The 20,232-nt window shown below is 42.2% G+C and overlaps 1 protein-coding gene across 6 annotated transcripts in view; it reads right to left on the bottom strand.

Moving 5' to 3' along the window:
• Positions 1 to 19,055, bottom strand: part of LOC125687912 (alpha-2-macroglobulin-like) — a 28,296-nt gene extending 9,241 nt beyond the window's left edge. For 2 of the 6 annotated variants that reach the window (XR_007374512.1, XM_048933251.1), the window contains exons 1-22: positions 18,531 to 18,834; positions 17,336 to 17,519; positions 16,240 to 16,399; positions 15,299 to 15,351; positions 14,801 to 14,821; positions 14,308 to 14,476; positions 13,112 to 13,196; positions 12,190 to 12,313; positions 10,880 to 10,994; positions 10,538 to 10,647; positions 9,924 to 10,082; positions 8,846 to 9,073; positions 8,430 to 8,493; positions 7,842 to 7,984; positions 6,138 to 6,287; positions 5,018 to 5,188; positions 4,272 to 4,413; positions 3,548 to 3,656; positions 3,016 to 3,244; positions 2,616 to 2,742; positions 1,874 to 1,995; positions 701 to 752 (exon numbers count right to left, since the gene is read on the bottom strand). Coding sequence is in view for 5 of the 6 variants with exons in the window: in XM_048933251.1 (XP_048789208.1) it covers positions 701 to 752; positions 1,874 to 1,995; positions 2,616 to 2,742; positions 3,016 to 3,244; positions 3,548 to 3,656; positions 4,272 to 4,413; positions 5,018 to 5,188; positions 6,138 to 6,287; positions 7,842 to 7,984; positions 8,430 to 8,493; positions 8,846 to 9,073; positions 9,924 to 10,082; positions 10,538 to 10,647; positions 10,880 to 10,994; positions 12,190 to 12,313; positions 13,112 to 13,196; positions 14,308 to 14,476; positions 14,801 to 14,821; positions 15,299 to 15,351; positions 16,240 to 16,399; positions 17,336 to 17,519; positions 18,531 to 18,613 (2,800 nt within the window). In the remaining variant the exon portion in view is untranslated. Of the gene's footprint in view, positions 1 to 700; positions 753 to 1,873; positions 1,996 to 2,615; positions 2,743 to 3,015; positions 3,245 to 3,547; positions 3,657 to 4,271; positions 4,414 to 5,017; positions 5,189 to 6,137; positions 6,288 to 7,841; positions 7,985 to 8,429; positions 8,494 to 8,845; positions 9,074 to 9,923; positions 10,083 to 10,537; positions 10,648 to 10,879; positions 10,995 to 12,189; positions 12,314 to 13,111; positions 13,901 to 14,006; positions 14,216 to 14,307; positions 14,477 to 14,800; positions 14,822 to 15,298; positions 15,352 to 16,239; positions 16,400 to 17,335; positions 17,520 to 18,530; positions 18,835 to 18,954 lie in introns of those variants that run through there. The other 4 variants (XM_048933252.1, XM_048933254.1, XM_048933253.1 and 1 more) reach the window with 4 other exon arrangements.
• Between the last annotated feature and the right edge of the window lie 1,177 nt (positions 19,056 to 20,232).

Genomic DNA, 20,232 nt, shown 5'->3' with positions numbered 1-20,232 from the left:
TTCCTCTTCCCTTCATCCCTTGCTATACATAAAGATGTCTCTGAGCCCCCAGTGAAGGGTCCTGTTCTGATTATCTACAATCATACAAGCGTCTGAGTTGGAAGGGATCTTTAAAGGTCGTCCAGTCCAACTCCCCTGCAACAAATAGGGACACCTACAGCTCTACCAGGTCGCTCAGAGTCTGGTCTGGGCTGACCTTGAATGTCTCCAGGAACGGGGCGCACACCACATCTTTCTGGGCAGTTGTGCCATCATAGGAAGGCCACAGAGGGTTGGTCAGCCAGGACTCATCCTTGGTGAAACTAGGAGTACTACAAGTACTACTAAAATATACTAGAAATAATTGTTGCAAGCTATATAATGAAAAATGAATTCACATAAAAAAAATGCAAGTGGTACAAGCACAAACTTCCCCGTTTGTATATTTTACAAACTACAGAGCTCATTCGCTAGCCATTCATGCAAGACTCTCCCAGCAACATCTGGCGTGAATAAGTTCTGAAGCAATTTGAATAACATGGCAGTTTACTCACAGAACGACATCTTGTCTCATTGCCCCTTATCACCACTTGTAGAATGATATTTGTAAAATATCAGCCAACCTGGAAAGCGGTAGAGGCAGCGCTGTCTTCTTCCTCCAGGCATGTCCCACTCATCACCCACACAGAAACAAATGGTGGGCAGGGAGGGAGGGCCTTACCTTTCAAACAGAGCACAGAGCTCCGAACAGTTTCCTTCTCAACTCCTTCAGGCTTGGGTGGAATGAAAGAAAACAAGAGAGGTGAGAAATCATTGAGCATACAGACGGAGGGGTGCCTAACAAGGAAAGAGGAACAAGTAAGTGAAAAGTGAACGAACAGGAGAAGGAGAGGCAGTGACAAACACTCCCTGTAATATAGAGAAAGAACTCTGAAATATCAGTGCAAGTAAAACAGTCATACTCCTAAGTTATTGGAAAGAACAGGAAAAGGAGAGCAACAACACTGCAGGACCATCACGAGGGTGACCTGCAACTACTGTATGCAGTGAGGCTCCTGCATCCTTGTAACAAAAGGGCTGCAGCATTACAGCGAGTGCTTTTGTTAGCAGAAGTCCACAGCACCTCTAGAGGGCCGCTCAGAAGCCGTCTGCAGGGCTATTGATCATAAGTTGCAGACGCTTGAGGAAAAAGATCTGTTGAGAATGGAAAGGGGAAATGGGCGCGATGGTATCTGGTGATGCACTTGATGCAACACAGGCAAGTATGACGAGAGGCTGTTTCACGAGAAAAGAGCATCGGGTACCGCTGTCAAGTTACAGCACTCAGCATAATAATCCGTGGGGTCTGCTCCAAAAGTAATGCCTCCTATTTTATAATGTCAGGATGTTGGTGGTATGGCAGGAGAGGCTGAATTTTCCCATCAGTATTCCATTATATTTTGCTGCCGTGCAACACATGACTACGGAGAAGCAATGTGAAAAATGACATCTGACATGGAAGTCTTGGCATAAGAAGAAATGGTGTGCATCTGAACAGAAAAAATCGCACCCACTGACATTCATTGGTGCCTGCAGAACATTTACGGAGACCAAGCCACCCACCACCTCACTGTGCTAACATGTCAGCAAGATTTTTAGAAGCGTGGAATGCAGGCAAGATTTTTGTAAGTGCTGCATGCACTTAATTGCTAGCAAAAATGCACAGCTACTGGTGGCGACTATGTTGAAAAATAGTATTTTGTAGGTGAGCGTTTGCTCTATCAGACTGTGCTACTGTTCTTTTGTGCCTGTTGTAGTTTCCATGAAATTAAACTGGAGGCATTCATTGTGGAACAATCCACGTAGCGTTTTCCTATAACAAACTATACAGAACTAACTGCCACAGCCCGCATACCTCCACCAGCAGCTGCCTGATGACCGTGTCCTTCCGCCCTTTCTCAGGGGTCTGCACTATGGTGTTTCCGCATGGCTGCTGGTTCTGCAGGGCCTCAGTGCTCACCAAGAACTCCACCAGCCCTGGAGGAAACAAATCAGTCAGTCCTGCCTAGCGGCACCATGCAGCAGGAGTTGCTGCCATTCCTGGGAGTTTTCAGCCTAGAGGCCCGTTGCAGATGGGCCAGCTTCATTCCCGTGGAAGCTTAGCTATTCACATCAGAATGAATCCTGGAGCAGCTGAGCTGCACTGCCATTGAAAGGTGACTCTGTTGTGGTGCTTTTATTCACCAGAACTTAAGAGCACCATAGTGGTGCCAAAGCTGTTCAGCAGTCTGCTACTCTGCATGCACCCCGTGACTGCTACCACAACACGCAGCAACAGCAAAGGCAAACTGTGAGGGTCTCATAGGGCAATCGTCTAATCTCTGGGAGGGATGGGGCTGACAGAATGTCCTTGCCAGCCAGCCAGCAATGCCTATAGCTTCAGAAGATGTTGCCCAGGGGCAGTAAGATTTGATGATGTTTCTTTTAGTGCTAGACACGGCCGTGGAGTCTACCAGGCTTTACGTCCCGCATAACCTCAGATGACACACACAGCTGCAGTATTTTCCAGGAAACTGTTGCTCTAACTTCAGATACCAAAATGGGAGAACAGCACAGAGAATGCCTTCCTGCAGCTTTCAGCATTCTTTGACTTTTACCTAGAGATTTGGGAGTCACCAGCCAAGCCACTGTTTTCCTCCCGTCCTCACAGAGACAATGAGAGTCTTCCTCCTTTTCCACCGCAGTAGCCAGAAATTGAGTAGACTGAGCCAGAATCACACTGACCTGCCATTTGTAGAGAGGTGTAATCAAGGAATGGTCTTGAGAGAAAGGGAGAAGACAGAGAGCTAGGAAAAATTAGCAATGTCTATTTCTTCTGCAGCGAAGGAGCAGGAAGCTGGAGTTGTACGCGGGCATTTCACGCACATCGAAGGTATAACGTAAGAATTTCAGGGAGGAAGGGGCCCAAGGCTACTCAGAGATAAGAAAGAAGGCTAGGTGTAGGCAAAGAGCATACAAGCAGGTACAGGTATGGAGAAGGATTTAAGTCTTCCTTACTCTGATGCAGGCTGTCAGGTAGTTGAAAACAGTGGCTTTCAGCGTGAAGGCCTCACCACGCACTACAGAGTAAGGGAGGGTGAGCTCTACAAAGAAAGGCTGGAAGGCTCTGAGGGACACTGTTGGTGACAGGCCAAAGCCTGTGTCTGGGGACATGCAGAACGCACTGGCTTTCCATTCAGTGATGGTGTCAGGGATGGTCACATCTACTTCAGCATTTCCCTCAGAGCTGGTAGGGACAGAGAAAAAGGACAGAAGGGTGATTATCTATCATCTTCTGAACAGCAATGCCTTTGTGAATGAGGGAGCACAGTATTCACCATAGGGCACTCCACATTTTCTTCAAACTCACTACTACACTCTGGACAAACCTAACCATAGCCAGAGGAAGTTCCTTTTCAAAGGGTTGTCAAGTGATTTCTGCAAACAATTAAGGACTTATTTTATTTGAAAAGGCTTGGAAAACAAGGGATTTATGTTTTCATCACTTTTCATTATAAAAATAAGGAAGGAATCTGCCCAAATCACTCACCTTATAGATACTAAACTCCAAATCCATGTTTCTGGGAAATACTTTCGTATTGTCTCTGTCACCTCTTCAGGACTGCTGGATGTTGCATGGATTCTACTAGAATGTAGGTCTGGTAATTCCATACAAACAAGATCTACATCAGCATCGTGCTTTGCTCTAAGAAAGTAGCAGTTTACCTGACAATCAGAAGCTACACTGGTAGCACTAGTACCATGAACAGTGATTTTCAGGGTTTATTAGCATGGGCTAGCCCTTCATTATTCCCCACTGGTCTCCAGCAAACCTCACAGTTTGCGGGACAACAGTTCATGAAGTAAAAGTGAGTAGCTTGGAGGAAGCAGCTGTTTCTGATATTGTGTGCCTTGCTCTGACAAAAGGAAACAGAAATCCACCCAAGCAGGGAAAGTTTAAAAGTTCTTAACTAACTAATCGTTTTTAATATCTTTACTTTGGGCAAACTCATTTCTATATTTAGATTAAAATTGTGTAACTGGAGACCTGACATCTAATATTGAGTTATGAAAGCTTGTCTGTAGGCCTTCACAATGCAGCAAAAGTGACATGCCCCACAGACATGCTGAAGTTGACATCTGTGGACCCACCACTTCAGTACTCCTTCTAAAATCTCAGCCCACAACCCCAGCTCTTGTTTAAATATTCACCCCAGAATACAGACAGGATCTCCGTTCATTACAGAGGTGACAACTAGGCCCAGTTCCCTTACCACCACTCCTCAGTGCATACATAGGTGCTCCAGCCAGGCCTCCACTTGCTGAAACGCGACTCTGTGCAGGCATGTAATTCTCAGTGCTGCAATACCAAGGTTTCCTCACCTTGGAATTGGTGAAAACCTTTAAACCCATTTCCTATGGGAGAGAAACAGAATATGTTTTTGGGTACTCACTCCTATTGAGGCTTATACACCAGATGCATTGTTCGTACTTCACTGCCTCAAAAGTAAAAACTATGCTGCCTATGGGTTGGAGCCTGAGATGACCCTCTCAGTCCTGGTCCTGAGCGGCTCAGAAATGCAAAGGATAGATCTCTTGCCTTTAGGATACTAGTTGAAGTCTGATTCCAGTCTAGGGATCAGGATGAGCCAGGGATTAGATATGAAGTCTCCTCTCTGGAAGGAAACATCTGTGGCTACAGTGCTGCTCAAGGATATACTGATGTATTCGGGGTAACTGTAATAGCACAGAATTTTTTGACTTGAGTTAGAACTTCAATTCAAGCTAACCTCAAATTTTTTCACGTAAAAAGAAAACTTTGAGATTGATCAATTCAAGTTAGGAACACAGCTGGTAAGACAGGTGAGGCTTGTAACTCTTACTTGTCTCTGGATAAAAATCAGTGTTTAACTACTGAGATTCACAAGTCCTTCCCTTGTTATCTTGCATCATGCAACAGAAGGTGTTCTTTCTCATTCCTTCTCCCATTCTACTCCCTAGACTTACTAGAGGGCTATACCTTTAGAATGCTGTAAGCATCATCTTCATTCATCTCCACTACTGGAGAATAGGTGATCCCATTCAGAATTATTTTCTTCAAGGGGACACAGTCTTCTAGGGGCTCCTCCAAGAGCACATCTGTACCATGGCTATAGTCATGCAATTCCTTCACTGGCAGTAAGCTATACACCTGAGCAGAAAAAGCCAAGATATTTCGCATTTTTCAGTATCCGCTGTCACAAAACACTGCTAAGGAATTTTGATCATAACAATCAAATCCACATAGCCATGGTCCTCCCTGCAGTGGGTGCAATGGGAAACTGAATCTAAAAAGACATCTTTCTAAAAAGATGTCTAGTTCCTATAAACAGCACATTAGTCTGGTTATTACGGCTCAAATATATCAAAAATTACAGTGGCTGGCTCAGTTACTGTCCTTTCTACCTTTACAGGTATATGGGGCTGCTGAATCATAGCCTAAACCTCTGATTAATCACCTGAGGGGAGCAATGAGTCAACCACAGGAGCACAGGTGAAGGCAATTCACCCGTGCTGCAGGAAGGGGTGGAGACTGGCTGCACCTTTCCTAGACCTATTTAAGAGCTGGCTACCAGTAGGGAAGGATTTCTTCTGGAGATCCACTCTGCTGGAGTTTCCTACATGAGCCTGGGATATGGGTAAGTATCCTTTTCTGCTCTAGTATAATAACTACATAAGCCTAGCTCTCAAATGTACTATATCATCTGTATATTCATTGATTGTACATCAGATAAAGGGCATTTGCTGCTCAGCATAAGGGGAATAAACCCTCTGACACTTCTAGATGCTACTCCAATAAAACATATCCATGGCTGTAAAGAATACCTAAAAAATCAACATTAAACACAGGGCAGCTTTTGGTTCCTGGGCATGCAAAGCAGCCTCCTTAAGAGGGTTTCCTAGTTACCATCCCTAGAGTCATGTAAAATAGCTAACAAACAGCTGCTGTTCAATTCTTGCCTTTTTGCGTGCTGAAGGAAGATGAGAAGCTGTACAGGACAGCATTTCTGTGTCAGCACTTACAAGGTTTGTTCACTATTTCTGCTGAGCTGCTCTTGCCATGACTAGACTTTGAGATGCTACATAGAATAAGTACTTACCAAGCTGGGTGACAGATCAGCTTCAGGCTTCATGAGGAGAACACTCCTGTCTACAGCACGGACAGCACAAAGGGATTTGGGGGAGGCTCTGAATAGTAAGTGAGTGTCAGAAGAAGGCAGGCCTTCAGAAGGAGAGAAGCTCAGGCCCACCTGCAGCAATAGGAAAAATTATGTTACATGTGCCCTAACATAGCAAGATACCAGTTGAGCGCATCAGCCCCAACCTTATGAATTCCGCACACATCCATCCTGTACTACTGCATAAGCAGGTTTCCTTCTCAAAGTAGTAGAGGAATGAGCCCTAGAAGTTCATAGGAATTTAATTATCATAATTGTTTATGATTGTTAAGGCATAAACAGCCACTGTGAACATTGATATAATTCAACATAGTGGCTAGATCTCTTCAGGCAGCTGGTCTTGCACAAAGTTCAGTCTGCATCCAGACATTCCCTGTGAGAATACAACATACCAGCAATGATCTTGGTTAGCAGATTCTCTCATAACATAAAAAGCAGTGATGTCTTGGAGCAGTATTGTGATATGGACTGGCTGGAAATGGTTCTGAAGAACTAGCTTGTTGTTGAGGCTAGCCAAATTAGTGTAGCTTCCCCAGAACCTAACTCATAACTCAAATGACCCCCTAGTAAACTCTGCTCTGTGAAGTTTTGCTAGCAGAAGTTGCTTTCATCCTTATCTCACATGATTTTGCAATGACCATCCTGCATAGATTTTTCTGTTCTCAGCAGTACAAAACCCTTCTGCGATATACACCAATCAAAATATTTTGAGAGTAAACATGTTCCCTGAATAAACAGCACTAGCTGCCAGTCTCCCTCATGTCCCAGCTGGACCGTGGCATGCCTTTTGCTGACACCATCACTCCCAAGGTGGTATCAACTTTGGGAATGCAAAAACAGTATTCTTAAGGAAATGACCTTACAAGGAATCTAGCAAGCTTGCTACTAGAAAAAAATGGCTAACACAGAAATGGCCCAAAGACTAGATAGACTGATGTCAGCTTTGTATCCAGGCTGCTTTTTTTTTTTTTTTTTAATCCAGGAGAGAAAAGCAATACCTAAGCACATGTATTACTTAGTACTTGATGTCTGACCAGATATTAATACAGCATGTAAAGTGGCATCTAAAATAGAAGTAAAATTCACATATCCAACATCTTACAGTGAAATCAATCTCAATAACTCATTTAGCTTGGCTTTTAGTGAGACAAGGCACTGCCCTTAGCAGGGCCTTTCTATTATTTTTAAGTTATACTGAGCAACATAGGGCTGCTCATATATCACTTTACTATTCTGCATAAAGAATATTTGGGGCCATAAGAGGATCATGGTCCACAAGTTCACAGGAAGCTTTATTTTTCTGCCCTCCTTCAGCTCTTTCAGTCTCACTAGTGCTATTAAAATTCTTTGTTCACTACAGATGGCAGGTTTAAGCAAGGCTCACGTTCACTTACTTAGAGCAGAAATTACAATGACAAGGTGACATGTATAGGAGTTGAAAAATACTGTAAGCATTAGATGTGCCTACTGGGTTTGGGCAGAGAAACCACCTACAACAATTGATTGGTGATTTGTTCAGTGTCAGTAAATCTAAATAAATGAGCTTGGTCAGGCTAAATTAAATATATATATATATATGTGGCCAGGCTATAGTGTAACTACTCTCTCAAACAAGTGGTCACTTACCTTATTGTTGAAACATTTTTCTATGTTGAACTTTGTTGAATCTGCAATCACCTCCCTGCTGGGGGTAACAGTATAGACAAGAACTTGGGCCACAGGAGCAAAGTCAGCTTCCACAGGCAGCTGTAGTATGAAGACACCATTGACTAGCAAACAAAACAAGAGCAAAAAGTTGAAGTACAGGAGATCTCCTCTTGGATCAGCCAAATTTTCAGGTTTCCCTTCATGCTGAACTTCATCCTAGTGAAACTATGATTCTAACTAGGATGAATCTGTTCTGAATTTGTTCTCACAGAGATAAGTCTCACTGTCTGATTATATAAGCAAGCTCAATTTTAGTTCAGATTCTAAAAACAGACCAGACTGCGTCTCCTTCATGCACTGCAGTCCCAGAAATACACTGTTAATAAAAAAAGAGGTGGCACAAAGGCTAAAACAAATCTACGCAAAAACCAAGTAAACAGAAAAGAAAGTTCGAACTCTTCCAGCAGCACAGAGAAGTGAATCCCTGGCATTCCCCAAGGAAGTAGGTTGTGTGTCTGCCACAATTGCAACAAGTCAGAGACAATTTGTGAGGGGAGGGAAACATACCACTTTCCTTGTCCAAATCCAGAATTCTGGTGTCTGCTTGCTTGATGATTCCCTTGGCCATCACCTGAAAGAAATGAGAAATCCTGCAGTGCTTGAGGTTATACATGAAATAAACCTTAAGAGATGGGAGAGTGGATCTGAGAGGAAAGCAAGAGAGCTCTGTGTGTGAGCAGTAAGTAGCTAATTGCTACCTGCTCAGCTGCCCTCTGTAGCAGAGTCCCAGTGGTCACCCAGGGGGCACATGGGACATCCTTACTCTTCTACTCTAAACGTTTACACTCATTTTACTGGGAAAATATGTGGAGGATGATGGGGAAGTGTTTAAAGCTTGCTGCTATAAACCACTGTTTCCAACTCCACCTCTTTCCTCCACAATTGCCAGTGACATCCTGACTGCATGGGAAGTGCAAGCTTACCAGGTAGTAGAACATGATTTTCTTCTTCTCTCTTACAGCCTCTGGTGTAAGGATATAGTGAACCCGGACCTCAGCTGAGGAGCCACAGCTCAGTGTCTCAGATGTGGGCTCAATTTTGAGGAAGCTCTTACTAGGGGAGTAAAAGCGCTTTAGGTGGAGATAACCATCTTCATAATTTGGATTAACCCATGAATGGTCAAAGCAGTAGGAATGTGTTTTATGAGTTGCCTGAAAAAGCAGAAAATAGGCTAGATATTAGGAGGAAGTTTTTTGCACAGTGGTGACGCACAGGAGGAACAGGTTGCCCAAGGAGGTTGTGGATGCCCCATCCCTGGAGGCATTCAAGGCTAGGCTGGATGTGGCTCTGGGCAGCCCAGTGATTAGCAACACTGCCCAAGACAAAACAACAACAAAACAAACAAAAATAAACAAACAAACAAAAAAAACCCACACACATGACTCTGGAAAATATAATATAGGGCAGTGGTATCCTGAATAAATAACTGAGAATTATTCACTCCCAGTGAAGCTGAAGTTTGTCTCAGTTGTTTGCTTACTATCAGTAATACCTCAAGGTTTCTTTACCCTAATATCTTGCCTTCTCTAATTATCAGTTTGTTTAAAGAGAAAATAAGTTTTTCTTTACCCCACAGGCACATTGTGGTAACTTCTGGATAATTTTTAATGGTTTTATTCTGTGGCAAGAAAATTGTATGGAGAAAAGAAAATAGAATTATAGACAATATAATTAAAACAATAATAATAATAAATAAAAATAAAATAATATAATTATAGAAAAACTGCCCTATTCCAAGGTGAAACTATATGTTCTCATGATTTTAGTTCTAAACCTATCATGCTATTGCCAAGCCTAAATCAAATACAAGTTAAGCATGATTGTCACGTGGAAATCTAATTTGCTGCATGGCTATTTCCACCACAGTGATGGGAAGACTGGTACAACCAATCAGGAGCAAGAAGCTAAGCGCTTTTGCACTTATAGGAGGAACTTAAGGAATAGTCTTCCACTGCCAAGTCCTGCTGGTTAGTTCATCACCTTCTCTGCCCCAGGACTCACTCTAATTCCAACAGAATCGAAGTACAACATGGAAGTGTTCAAGGCAAATAGTGCCCTGCCCTCTTCATTCGTTGTGTAGTTCATTTCCTGGCCTCCTTGTAAAGAAATCGTCACAGTTTCATTGGCAATTGGAGCACCAGACCCATCCACAAGTTTAACCTGTAGGAGTAAAAACAGAATGATACAGGACAGCAATGCCTGCCACCTGTACAGATTAGTATGTCACAAATGTGAGGATGTTGGGTCTGTCTTGAGACAGAGACGTTTCCACTGTATTTTACATGTAATTTACATGTTTCAAGGAGAGTTGCAGATTTTCTGAATCTTTTTTATCTCCACCTCTGTGTCAGAAGAGTGGACACAGACTGACATGCATTAACATCAAGTAAGGCCTCTTATTAAGCAGGACACCAGAGAAGCAGAACTTGAAACACAAGAATATTGGGTTATGCTCTCAGCTGCTATTCTCTGGTTACAGAACTTGCAAAGTAGTGGAAGCCCCCAGGCATTAGCTGTACTGAGCTCCAGAATCTTTGCAGAGGTAGGCGGATATCCACCCAAGAGATACAGTAGCATGATTGTTAAGAATTCACAACACTTCTCAGTTTTCCTACCTGCCCAAAGAAGGGGATTCCAGGTTTGTAGTAAGAATCTGAGTTCTCAAAGGTAATTTTGCTGATGGTAGTTGTGATCTCAGAGAAGCTTGTTCCAGTCAACACAATTCCTGTAAGAAGCATGAAGGATTGATTGATTTGCATCTCGCTGACAAGAATTACTTTTACTCCATACCAGCTCTCCTTTGCTGGCCAACCATTTGCTCGGCGCTCTTGGAACCTGGGCAGGAAAGTTTTAAAATTCCAGAACTGGGAGTCTACTCTTCTCCTTCCTCTTGGCAGTCTGCTCTGCTGGTATCTCCTGGGCTTGTTATCTGGCTCTTTGACCTAGATCATTCATACCTGTTTCCTCCTCTTCAATCCTAGCATCCACATGGAGCTTGTTCTCATATCCAATTCTCTTGAGCTGGAATAACTTGGTTTTTACCAGTTTAGAAATGCAGCCATGGTTGTCTGTCTTTTGGAAGAAAAAAATAATAATAATATTACAGTCTCATGTACTGTAATGTTTATCCAACATAATGATCCCATCACTGTGTGCTACCTTGAAATGGGAGAGAAGCCCATAAGTTCATAGGTTATTCTCTTTTTTGTTTTTATTGAAACTGGAAAACAGCCATAAATAACTTGGCACTGAGCATTCTGAAGTACCTACAGGAATATCAAAGCAAAGAACTTGCAACCTAGATTTTTATTCGTGTGTATGAAGTTTGGAATTCTTGATTCTCTTGATACCAAAGCACAGGGAATTATTCACGTGTATGCCACACCAAGTGTTTACCAAAAGACAGGCACATTAGAATATAGCTGCTGACTTAAAATGCACAAGTTTGAGTGGTACATAAACCATACATAAAGATTGTATGGGTATAAAGAAGAAGACAGCTAGAAATGTATCTCCAACGCTTGCCATCTCTTATTAGCACCTTCATATCCAAGGCAGGTCTCCACAATAAAGGGAGGAGCTACCTGGAACAGAGGAATACTGCAGTATTCCTATTTCTGTTTAGCATGGATAACAGCAGCAGAGACAATTGCAGGAATTATGCCATAGCATACTGTAAGGAGCACCCTCTTTTCTGCTTGCTCTATTATCTTGGTTCATTTCCACAATTGCTATTACCTCTGTTTCTGTCAATTAAGTTAGCACTGCTGCACTTGTCCATGCTCCAAAGAGTTTTGCTCTGTAGAGCAATGTCAAGGGGATGTGAGGTGTCTCTCTTAACCACTGCTCCTAAATTCATGTTCCTTTCCTCTTAAACTGCATTACCCCTCCTCCAGCTTCTGTTCCTTTCTTGCCTCAAAGAACAGCTTTTGATCCCACACACTTTGATGAGCTAGCTGTTCATCCTTTCTATCTTTTAGTCCTTTATATTCTCTAATCTACTGAGTTGTTTTCTTTTCTTTACTCTCTTCCTTCTGTATCACTTTCTCGCTTAAATGCACATCTTGCTTACTACAGAGACCTTTCACATTTCAACTTACTTCCAATCTTCTTTCCTTCTTCAGGCTTCCTTAAAATACATGGAATCACTCCCCTCTTCACACTCATGTTTCTACACACTGTAGCAGAGCAAATTTATACCTACAAGGCAGGCTTAATAAACAGCATCTTCTCCTATCACTCCACCTGATGAATACTCAAGACTCACCTGTCCAGAGAATTCATCGCATACTGCCTTAGCCTCTTCACCATAGCAAGCAGTGGCTGGGTATTCAAATTTCCTGCAGACACGAAAGCTCACATGGCCAGGAACAGGCTTGCCAAATGTGTATCTATAAGCAGAGAGGACAGAAAAAACAGAGCTATTATCAGTGTAAGAGAGGGTGGAGGAAAATGGTTAGTTCACCACGGGTGGAGCCAAAATTTTTCCCTAAACTGCCTCAGGGATTTCTAGGCTAATTGTACCAAGTAAAAGGCATCAAGAAATTTGGTAACATTTTAGAATCAAAGTTGGCAATGAACCTAAGATTCAGTACAGCACTGAATCTTATAATTCTGATTGAATTCCTGGGAATAAGACATGACTTTCCAAAAGTCATTTACTATAATGCTTATTCACTGACAGTATGCCTAGACTTAGAGAACATGATGCAAGTATCTACCCTACCACCTAATTCTGATGCAACTGTTTATGTATGCAACGGGTTTTTCAGCTCATTTTTTGTCCCATTCTGTGTCTTTCCCTGCAAGATGCATGTAGAATATGCCATGTAGAATCAAATGATGTGGCCCAGGAGAAACATGACATGTTTTTTTATGTAGAAGCCACAGATAAAAATGCCATTCTTGGCTGAACTAAATAGAAGACTTCTTCTCTAGCACTGCAGCTGAATCTTAAATCCTCTAAGACTTTTATATAAAAGACTGTAAAAATACTCCCCTCAAAAAAACAGAACAAATACTCCTAAGCAATAATTTTGTAAAGCCTTTTTGCTAATGGTTTGAATAGCCTTGTTGGTCCTGCGGCCTCAAGAATGATTGAGAAATGTAATAAAACCTCTCAACTAGACTTCAGTAATGCTAAAATAAAACCTGAAACAAAGAAGTATCGAAAGAAGAATGATACTCACAGACCACAAACTGTCACCTTCAGCTCCTCATCAAGAATGGTGATAACCTTGGGCATTTTCACTGTTACTTCAAATTTTGGAAGCACTGCAGCAAAACCAAAGGAGAAAAGTTTATTTGGGGGGGGATTAACATAAGAATGAAACCTGAAGGCCACATAACTACAAATGTCCTGAAAGCCTTTTGCATCCAAGCTGTCAGATTTTTGTGGCCAGTGTCATTTACACATCCCACAGAAGTCTAAGTAAACCACTGGCATTCAGCCAGCCTCTATGCCAGGTAAGAAAACTGGTTTATGACACTTATATATTAAAATAAAGCATCTCCTGAGGTAACACAAGGATTATCAGTCTCACAGCAGAATGATATAAAGAGTTAAGTCAAAGTTTCTCACAAATATTTAGAGATGGGACTGTAGCCTGATCTCTGCATTTCCAAAGCATATTGACCTTACCAGTCTGGAAAATAGGAATGACCCAGTAGCTTCTCTGCTGACTTACGACAAGATGACCTCATATCCAAACCCTGCTGCAGGAGAGGTCATGGACAGTGACCATCTTGGGTGAACTAGGAGCAATTCAGGACAGCGAGCTTCCAGAAGGCTCATCTGGGCTGTATGATCAAGGCAGACCATGTAATGCAGGCTGCACTTGGCTTGCTGAGGTGTTCTGATCACTGGAGGTGATGTCAGGGGGAAGTAGGAGCCATGTGCAAGTTTGTACTAGGATTCCATTTCCTAGCCAAGCAGACTGGACTGACACAGGAGGACAGGAAAGATTTACAGCCCCAGCCTACAACAGAAGGTCAGAACTTAGCAACTCGAGGGAGACCTAGGTTCAGAGTATGACACTTAACACGTGTGTAGCCAGCTGAAGAATAGGCTGTGACTTCAATCACCTCTGAAAGGAAGTACAGCCACTGGTCACCAACATAGACCGCTACAAGCATACTAGCTCCTGCTAGAAGCCTTGTTGATATGGGCACTGCATGGCCTGGATTTTAGGAAGGAGTAGAGATAGGTTGCTCAAGTTCTTCAGTCTTCATTCCGCCAGAACAGATGAAGCTTATGAAGGAGAAAACACAGAGATATTTTCCAGCCCTGCTGGACATCTTGATTACATCTACCACTCTGTCCAATTCCTCTTTCCTGCCCCTACTGGAATAGCTGCTAGGAACCTGAAACCGCTGCAACAATTACCATACTCCTCCACAGTGAAGGGATGATGGATTGTCTTCCCAGAAGCCTTCTGTGCCACCACTGAGTAAGTCCCTTGAATGGGCTCAGTAGTGAGGTTGAAAGACAGCTGCATTAACCCTCCTCTTATCTCAGCCTCCGTCCACTGGTACAGACGGTTTTTCTTTGGGTCCTACAGATAATGAGACCACAAGGAGATTGTGAGAACAGTGTGAGGCTGCAATGGTAACTAACTAAAAAGCACTAATGGAAATAGTGAGAGTAGGCACAACCCCAGTATCAAATGAGGCTCAGGGCAGAAATAGCAGGATTGTTTGGGGAGTTCAGGGCTGGACAACAAAACGAGCCCTAGGCCATAGGTATCATAATACAAGTTAAAACTTTATGTGTTTGAATAAATATTATGAATCTGCTGTATAAATAAAATAGACAAGAATTATCTTGAGGCAACTGGGAATGTGATAGATCTGAACATGAATTTAATGAGTATACATACCTCAATGTAGACCAGCGGAAGCTAGAAAGGGAAGAAATTAAACAGCATATTTAGAATCCATGTTTGGAGAGTGTGCAAACAATACAGTCAAATGACTAGGACTACAAACATATTTTGGAGAAAAAGCTGATAATACAATGGGATAAGGAAGAAAGCCCCTGACAGAGAGCAGCGGAGCACTTTCATATTAAGCATTTGCACAGGACAGAAAAGTCAGCTAAAACCAGCTGTGGCACATGTCCACTGTGATAATGGCAGATTTTCTCACTGTTGAGGTTTTTACATCCGCATTGTTCATTTAAAGTTATATTCTCTAACCATTCCAAGAATGCAGAAATCTGAAGAACAGATCCTGTTAGCAAGATCTGAAATAACCTGGGAATTGCACAACTATCTCTGTGTACTGAGAGTTCTCCACAAGAGACACCTCTTTCCTCACTTTTCCCACAAAGGTGACTTAAAGCCAAACAATGATTGAAAAAGAAGTGTCATACTTACCACCTCATTCAAGGGATGGAAGTTTTCATCCAGAGAAACAATTCTGAAAAGGACTGATGGACAAAAGCAGAGTGAGGTTCCACAGAACAGACACCAACCAGAAAACATTAGTCGCAAACACAGATGGTGCAAGAGAGAACAGAGTAATTCTCTTCTACAGAAATTCCATTCACTAGAAAGTTAAATCATGCTATGTTACCCATGTAAGAGATATTAATCAGAGGATGCTAGGACCAGAATCACGGCAATGTGAACATTTTACTGATGGTGGGCATCAGTTTAATTGAGGACAAAGTTAAATTTAAGTTGCCTTTGTCAACATCATGTTTTCACATTGGAATTAACATGTCTCTTGTAATTTTGTTCTAACCAGATTAACTTCTCAGGAAGGATGAATGCAAGCAAATCATTTTGGCACCTGGCTGCAAGTTTGTGTTGGCTCTAGATAAACAGAGAATTCAGCATCTCTTTTATGACATTTGTTCCTGCCCAGGCCAATTTTAGAAGATGAATGGCTCAGAAGAAATGGCTTATATGGTTTTATCTATCTTCATAGTGCAAAATCAGCTGCCACTTTGAAAACTATTTCATGACTTAGCCTGAACTTTCACCTTGTTTTCTATAAAATAAATATCCAGTCACTGCTCTAGTTTTTGTGGTTATAACAAAAGAGTTCAAAACAGCACAGAAGGGGATCAAGCTGCATGGACCACAACAACAGAACTCCCAGCGGCAACGGAAATGTGTGTAGGTGCCCCAGTTACATGCATATTCTTTAAAATTCTCCAAATTGTTCCCATGTGGAGCTTTAAAAACATACACCTCAGCCATGTGAGACTGATCTTCCAATCTCCAGTGAAAGCAGTCAACATCTGGCCTGAACAGCACAACAGTTTTAGGAATTTCTGCTTCAAGTACAAATCTCCACCCCCTCTTCGTACCTGTCTGTCCAGGCTTGTAGATGGGTTTGTCTGTCTGGACGAAGACCAAACTCTCAGAATTCTTGACCAGCACTGACTTGCGGCTTCTGAACTGCAGAGTCTCCCCCTTCACTGTCACAGTAATAAATGTGACTGTTGACTGGCTCTTTGATTTTGGAATCTGGAGAGTTGTAAGAAGGCAACTGAGTTATGGACTACTTGTAAAGGCCTCTTGAACAGGCTTTCCTAAAATAATAGATCTAATGTAATTGTGACAGACCCGGCACAGAGATGAAGGGACTGGAATCAGGAACAAGAGACTGACCTTTTCTTGTACTATATTCCTCTACTTTCCTATTGCTATGCAGTGATCATGCAAGTATTATGCAGTAAAGGAATTCAACTCTGCAACTCATTTTTAAGAAGTCCTTCCTGCATTGATGAAAATCTGTCTCTTCCATCTTGACATTCACAGAGGAATGGAGTAATCCCCCTCTTCTTTCAGGTAATATCTCTAATCTTTGCATAACATTTCCTTTTTCAAACCAGCCATACCAGATCTCCATACATCTCTCTCCAAGTGACAAAATAGCAGTCTTCAACATATGCATGACATAGATGTCAACTGTTAAGTATCCTGAGAACCAGTTCTTCAGCCTTCAGGCCAAAGATATAATCTGTATAGTGAGCCAGGTTACCAGCATTCCCAGTTGCCCAGGACTGTTGCTTTAGACTTAGGAACTACCAATTACATAAGTCACTCCAAAAATAATGCCTCCTATTTATTTCCATGGAAACTAAAGCAGATATATAAAGCACAATAATACTACTTGGTAGAGCAAATTCTCAGCTACAAAACAATATTTTTTAACATATTTGCCAAATCTACTTTTCTCCAGGCCTCTCCTCTTACTGTCCTAAACAGCGGCAGGCTTTCCAGGATTCAGCATTTCTCATTTAGATATCTTTGCTAAGGAGAGCTCAGCAGTGACAGTGTTTTGAGGATAGACATGAGTATACCTGTGGCCAAGAGGAAAGTGAATACCTGTTCAGAGTTACTCTGTTTGTTACTACTCAGAGCCGCTAGAGTTTATCCTACAGGGATTAAGATACTTACAGTGAAAGGAATGCAGGTAAACAAATCGTTCTCCGACACCACATCATCAATCAAGCTCCTGTTTTCCCCTTGATACTCAATTGCAGCATTCAGCGACACAGATTCATTCAGGTGAGTCAGCTGAACACAGATTTTCTCAGGGGAATCAGTGTGTATCAGAAACGGTAGAAGCACCATGTACTGCCTGGAAAGAGGAGGGGAGGATTAGGTGAGATGTGCAGGAGCACGTAGCTGGAGCTGTACAGAAAGAGCAAATAAACCAGTCTGACTTCACCATACAGGAAAAGGATTTCCATCATGTCTGCTAACAGCAGGGAAAAGCAGAGAGGCTGCTGTTGAAAGTAAAATACCACAGAAAATTCTCAGTGCGAATGTCTGGAAGGGATATTTTTTCCAAACTTTAGCACAACAGAAGCACTCGATTCTGAGATTATGAATGGTGTGGTAAAAAACAAAAAGTCAATTGTCACCTTTGCCAGACAATATTTGTCACTCCTTCACATACCAATAGGGCAAAGAGAGTAAGGAAAGAACGCAGTAAGATACAGTCTGCTAGCTGTCTGCTACTACCACACAGATCTAACAGCCACAGTTCTACAGTGACATATAACCCTGGCTGAGAAGGAAATTTTCATTCCTTTGGCTGAACTGAAAAATGTGAATTAAGAAATAAAACCATTTATGGTCATGCCAGATTTGTCATTTGCTTTTTTTTTTTTTTTTTTTTTTTGCCATGTTATTAATCAAAAAACCCACTCACATCTCCCAGGCATGTTGACCAAGGAGTAAGGTAATAAGTGAAAGAAATGTTTGTCTTTTCAAAAACAGTCTCTGGAGAAAAAAATGAGTGTGTAAACGGTTATAAAAAGTTGTCTTTTAAGTAAATAATCAATTTGGTGCAAGAAATTTTGCTAAAATGCTGTCTGCTCTGTGAAAAAGCAAAAGCTCTTTCTTTCTGCTCTCCTTCTTTTTGTTTTATTTGTTTATTTAGGCTGCAGTTTTATTGATATCTCAATTGCACAGACTCTCCTTAGTCCCTCAAAAGCACCAGAGCTGCTGTTTGTAGAAGACATTTTACCCAGCCTTTGTGTCTTTGTTCCAAGGTAAAAGAAGGTAGTTGAAAGATGAAAGACAAAGAAACAGAGAAATAAACCCAGGTCTCCAGCCTGCCTAAAGTCTCCCCCATGTAGCTTACGGTTCTGTGATGAGTGAAGCATCTCCAAGGAGGAAGAAGAGGAGAATGAAGATGTTTAATTTGCTGGACCCATCTTTCCCCATGGTGCAGAATTGGCTGTGGTTGGGTAAAATATCCACCCAGCCTAGTCCAGTGGTGCTTGTACTGCTACTCTGTCCCCGAGTCAACCCTTTATACTCTGCTGCAAACAGTCCAAACGCTGGAGGAGATAAGGACTAGGGTCTAGGCACCATCCAGAAATGGGAGAGGCTGCAAGGAGGAGCTCTTTGAATCCAGGCAGAAGTCCAGATGCAAAAGGAAAGAGGGAGGGGAGGATGCCTGCAGGATAGAGCTGTCTCTCTTTGGGGCAGGGCAGCAAGAAATGGAGGAGCAAGAGCAGTAGCTAAAGCAAAGAAGGGTTAACAGCAGAGGGTAGTAAAAAGACCTCAATTTACAGCAAGACTCCTTGTGTAGGGCTGCACCCATCTCTGATCCTGGAGGCTGCTAGAGGAGAGATTATTTCCTTTCAGCTGGGAGAAGAATGAGTGAGTGTTTGGGAAGCAAGAGTGAGTTTGCCAGTTATTACAAGCAGGACAAATATGTCAGTCTTACAGATCTGAAATCAGGGAATGCAAACTGTGAAAACGTTACTCCTCTACCCACTCTGCTCTCTTGTGCAGTCCATTCCTAGTCTCACAATAGCTAATGCCAGGAAAAGGGGCCAGAGAGCAGCTGGACAATCAAACCTGGGATAGCCTGACCTTCACCTGACAGAAACACAGACAGCAACATGAGGAGAAGCTGCCAAAAGGTCAACCCAAGTAACAGCATGTAACACATTAACCATTCCCCGGAACAGAACTTGCTCACATGCTGCAGAACATATGCAGCCTGGGTCATAGCTCTTGTTCCAGGTCAAGTTATTGGGATATATAGATCAAATCATTGCTTTTTGATGGAGTCCTTCTTGGTTTCAATACCCGAAAATCCATGTATAGCAGTGTGATGGGTAATGTAACTAGAGGGAAATTTCTTTTTGACAATTGCCTTTATTGTAGTTACCTTGGTCTGCAGCAGGAAGATCAATAGCTCTGGTAATTATTACCCTTGCAAGTGGCTGGATGTATGCGTCTTTCTCATAGTCCTAACTCAAACTCCAAAGAATAGACATCTGTGTTACAGAATGTAAAACATAATTTGGGCATTAAAAAAGCCTAGGATAAAATGATTACCTGTCTGTCCTTCCCTCCTCCTACTACCATCATAAGTTTCTTAAGCTCAGAAAGTTTGGAGTTAAGAAATCCAAGTGCAATTACACAACAACCCTTCGTTAGAGACCTCATTCTGTCCCGTAGTGACCTTGATGGGAAAGAAAAGAGAATAGTTTTGCATGTCTGAGTTCCTTGGGGAATTCACAAAAGAAACACAGCCCAAGATTGAGCTCTGCCTTCTCTATATGGTACCTTAATGTTGTTCTGTCCACCCAGAAAAAATGTAACCCAGATTTGCCTCACTCGCATAGAAGAGGTTTTGTACATGGGATGGTCAAAGCCTTTTTGTTTACATTAGTTTGAACTGACTGACTGGTTACAGGAAAGAGGTGTAGGACTGCACACAGCAGGAGAAGCCAAAGCTGCACTTTTTAGAAAATAGTCTCACACTGATCAAAAACCATGATCTTTACGACTAAAGATCCTCCTTGTTCCTGAAAGCACTCTGAAGC

This window comes from Lagopus muta, chromosome 1, assembly GCF_023343835.1.
Source record: "Lagopus muta isolate bLagMut1 chromosome 1, bLagMut1 primary, whole genome shotgun sequence".
NCBI classification, from domain to species: Eukaryota; Metazoa; Chordata; class Aves; order Galliformes; family Phasianidae; genus Lagopus; species Lagopus muta.
This window is presented reverse-complemented; position numbering and strand designations above follow the sequence as displayed.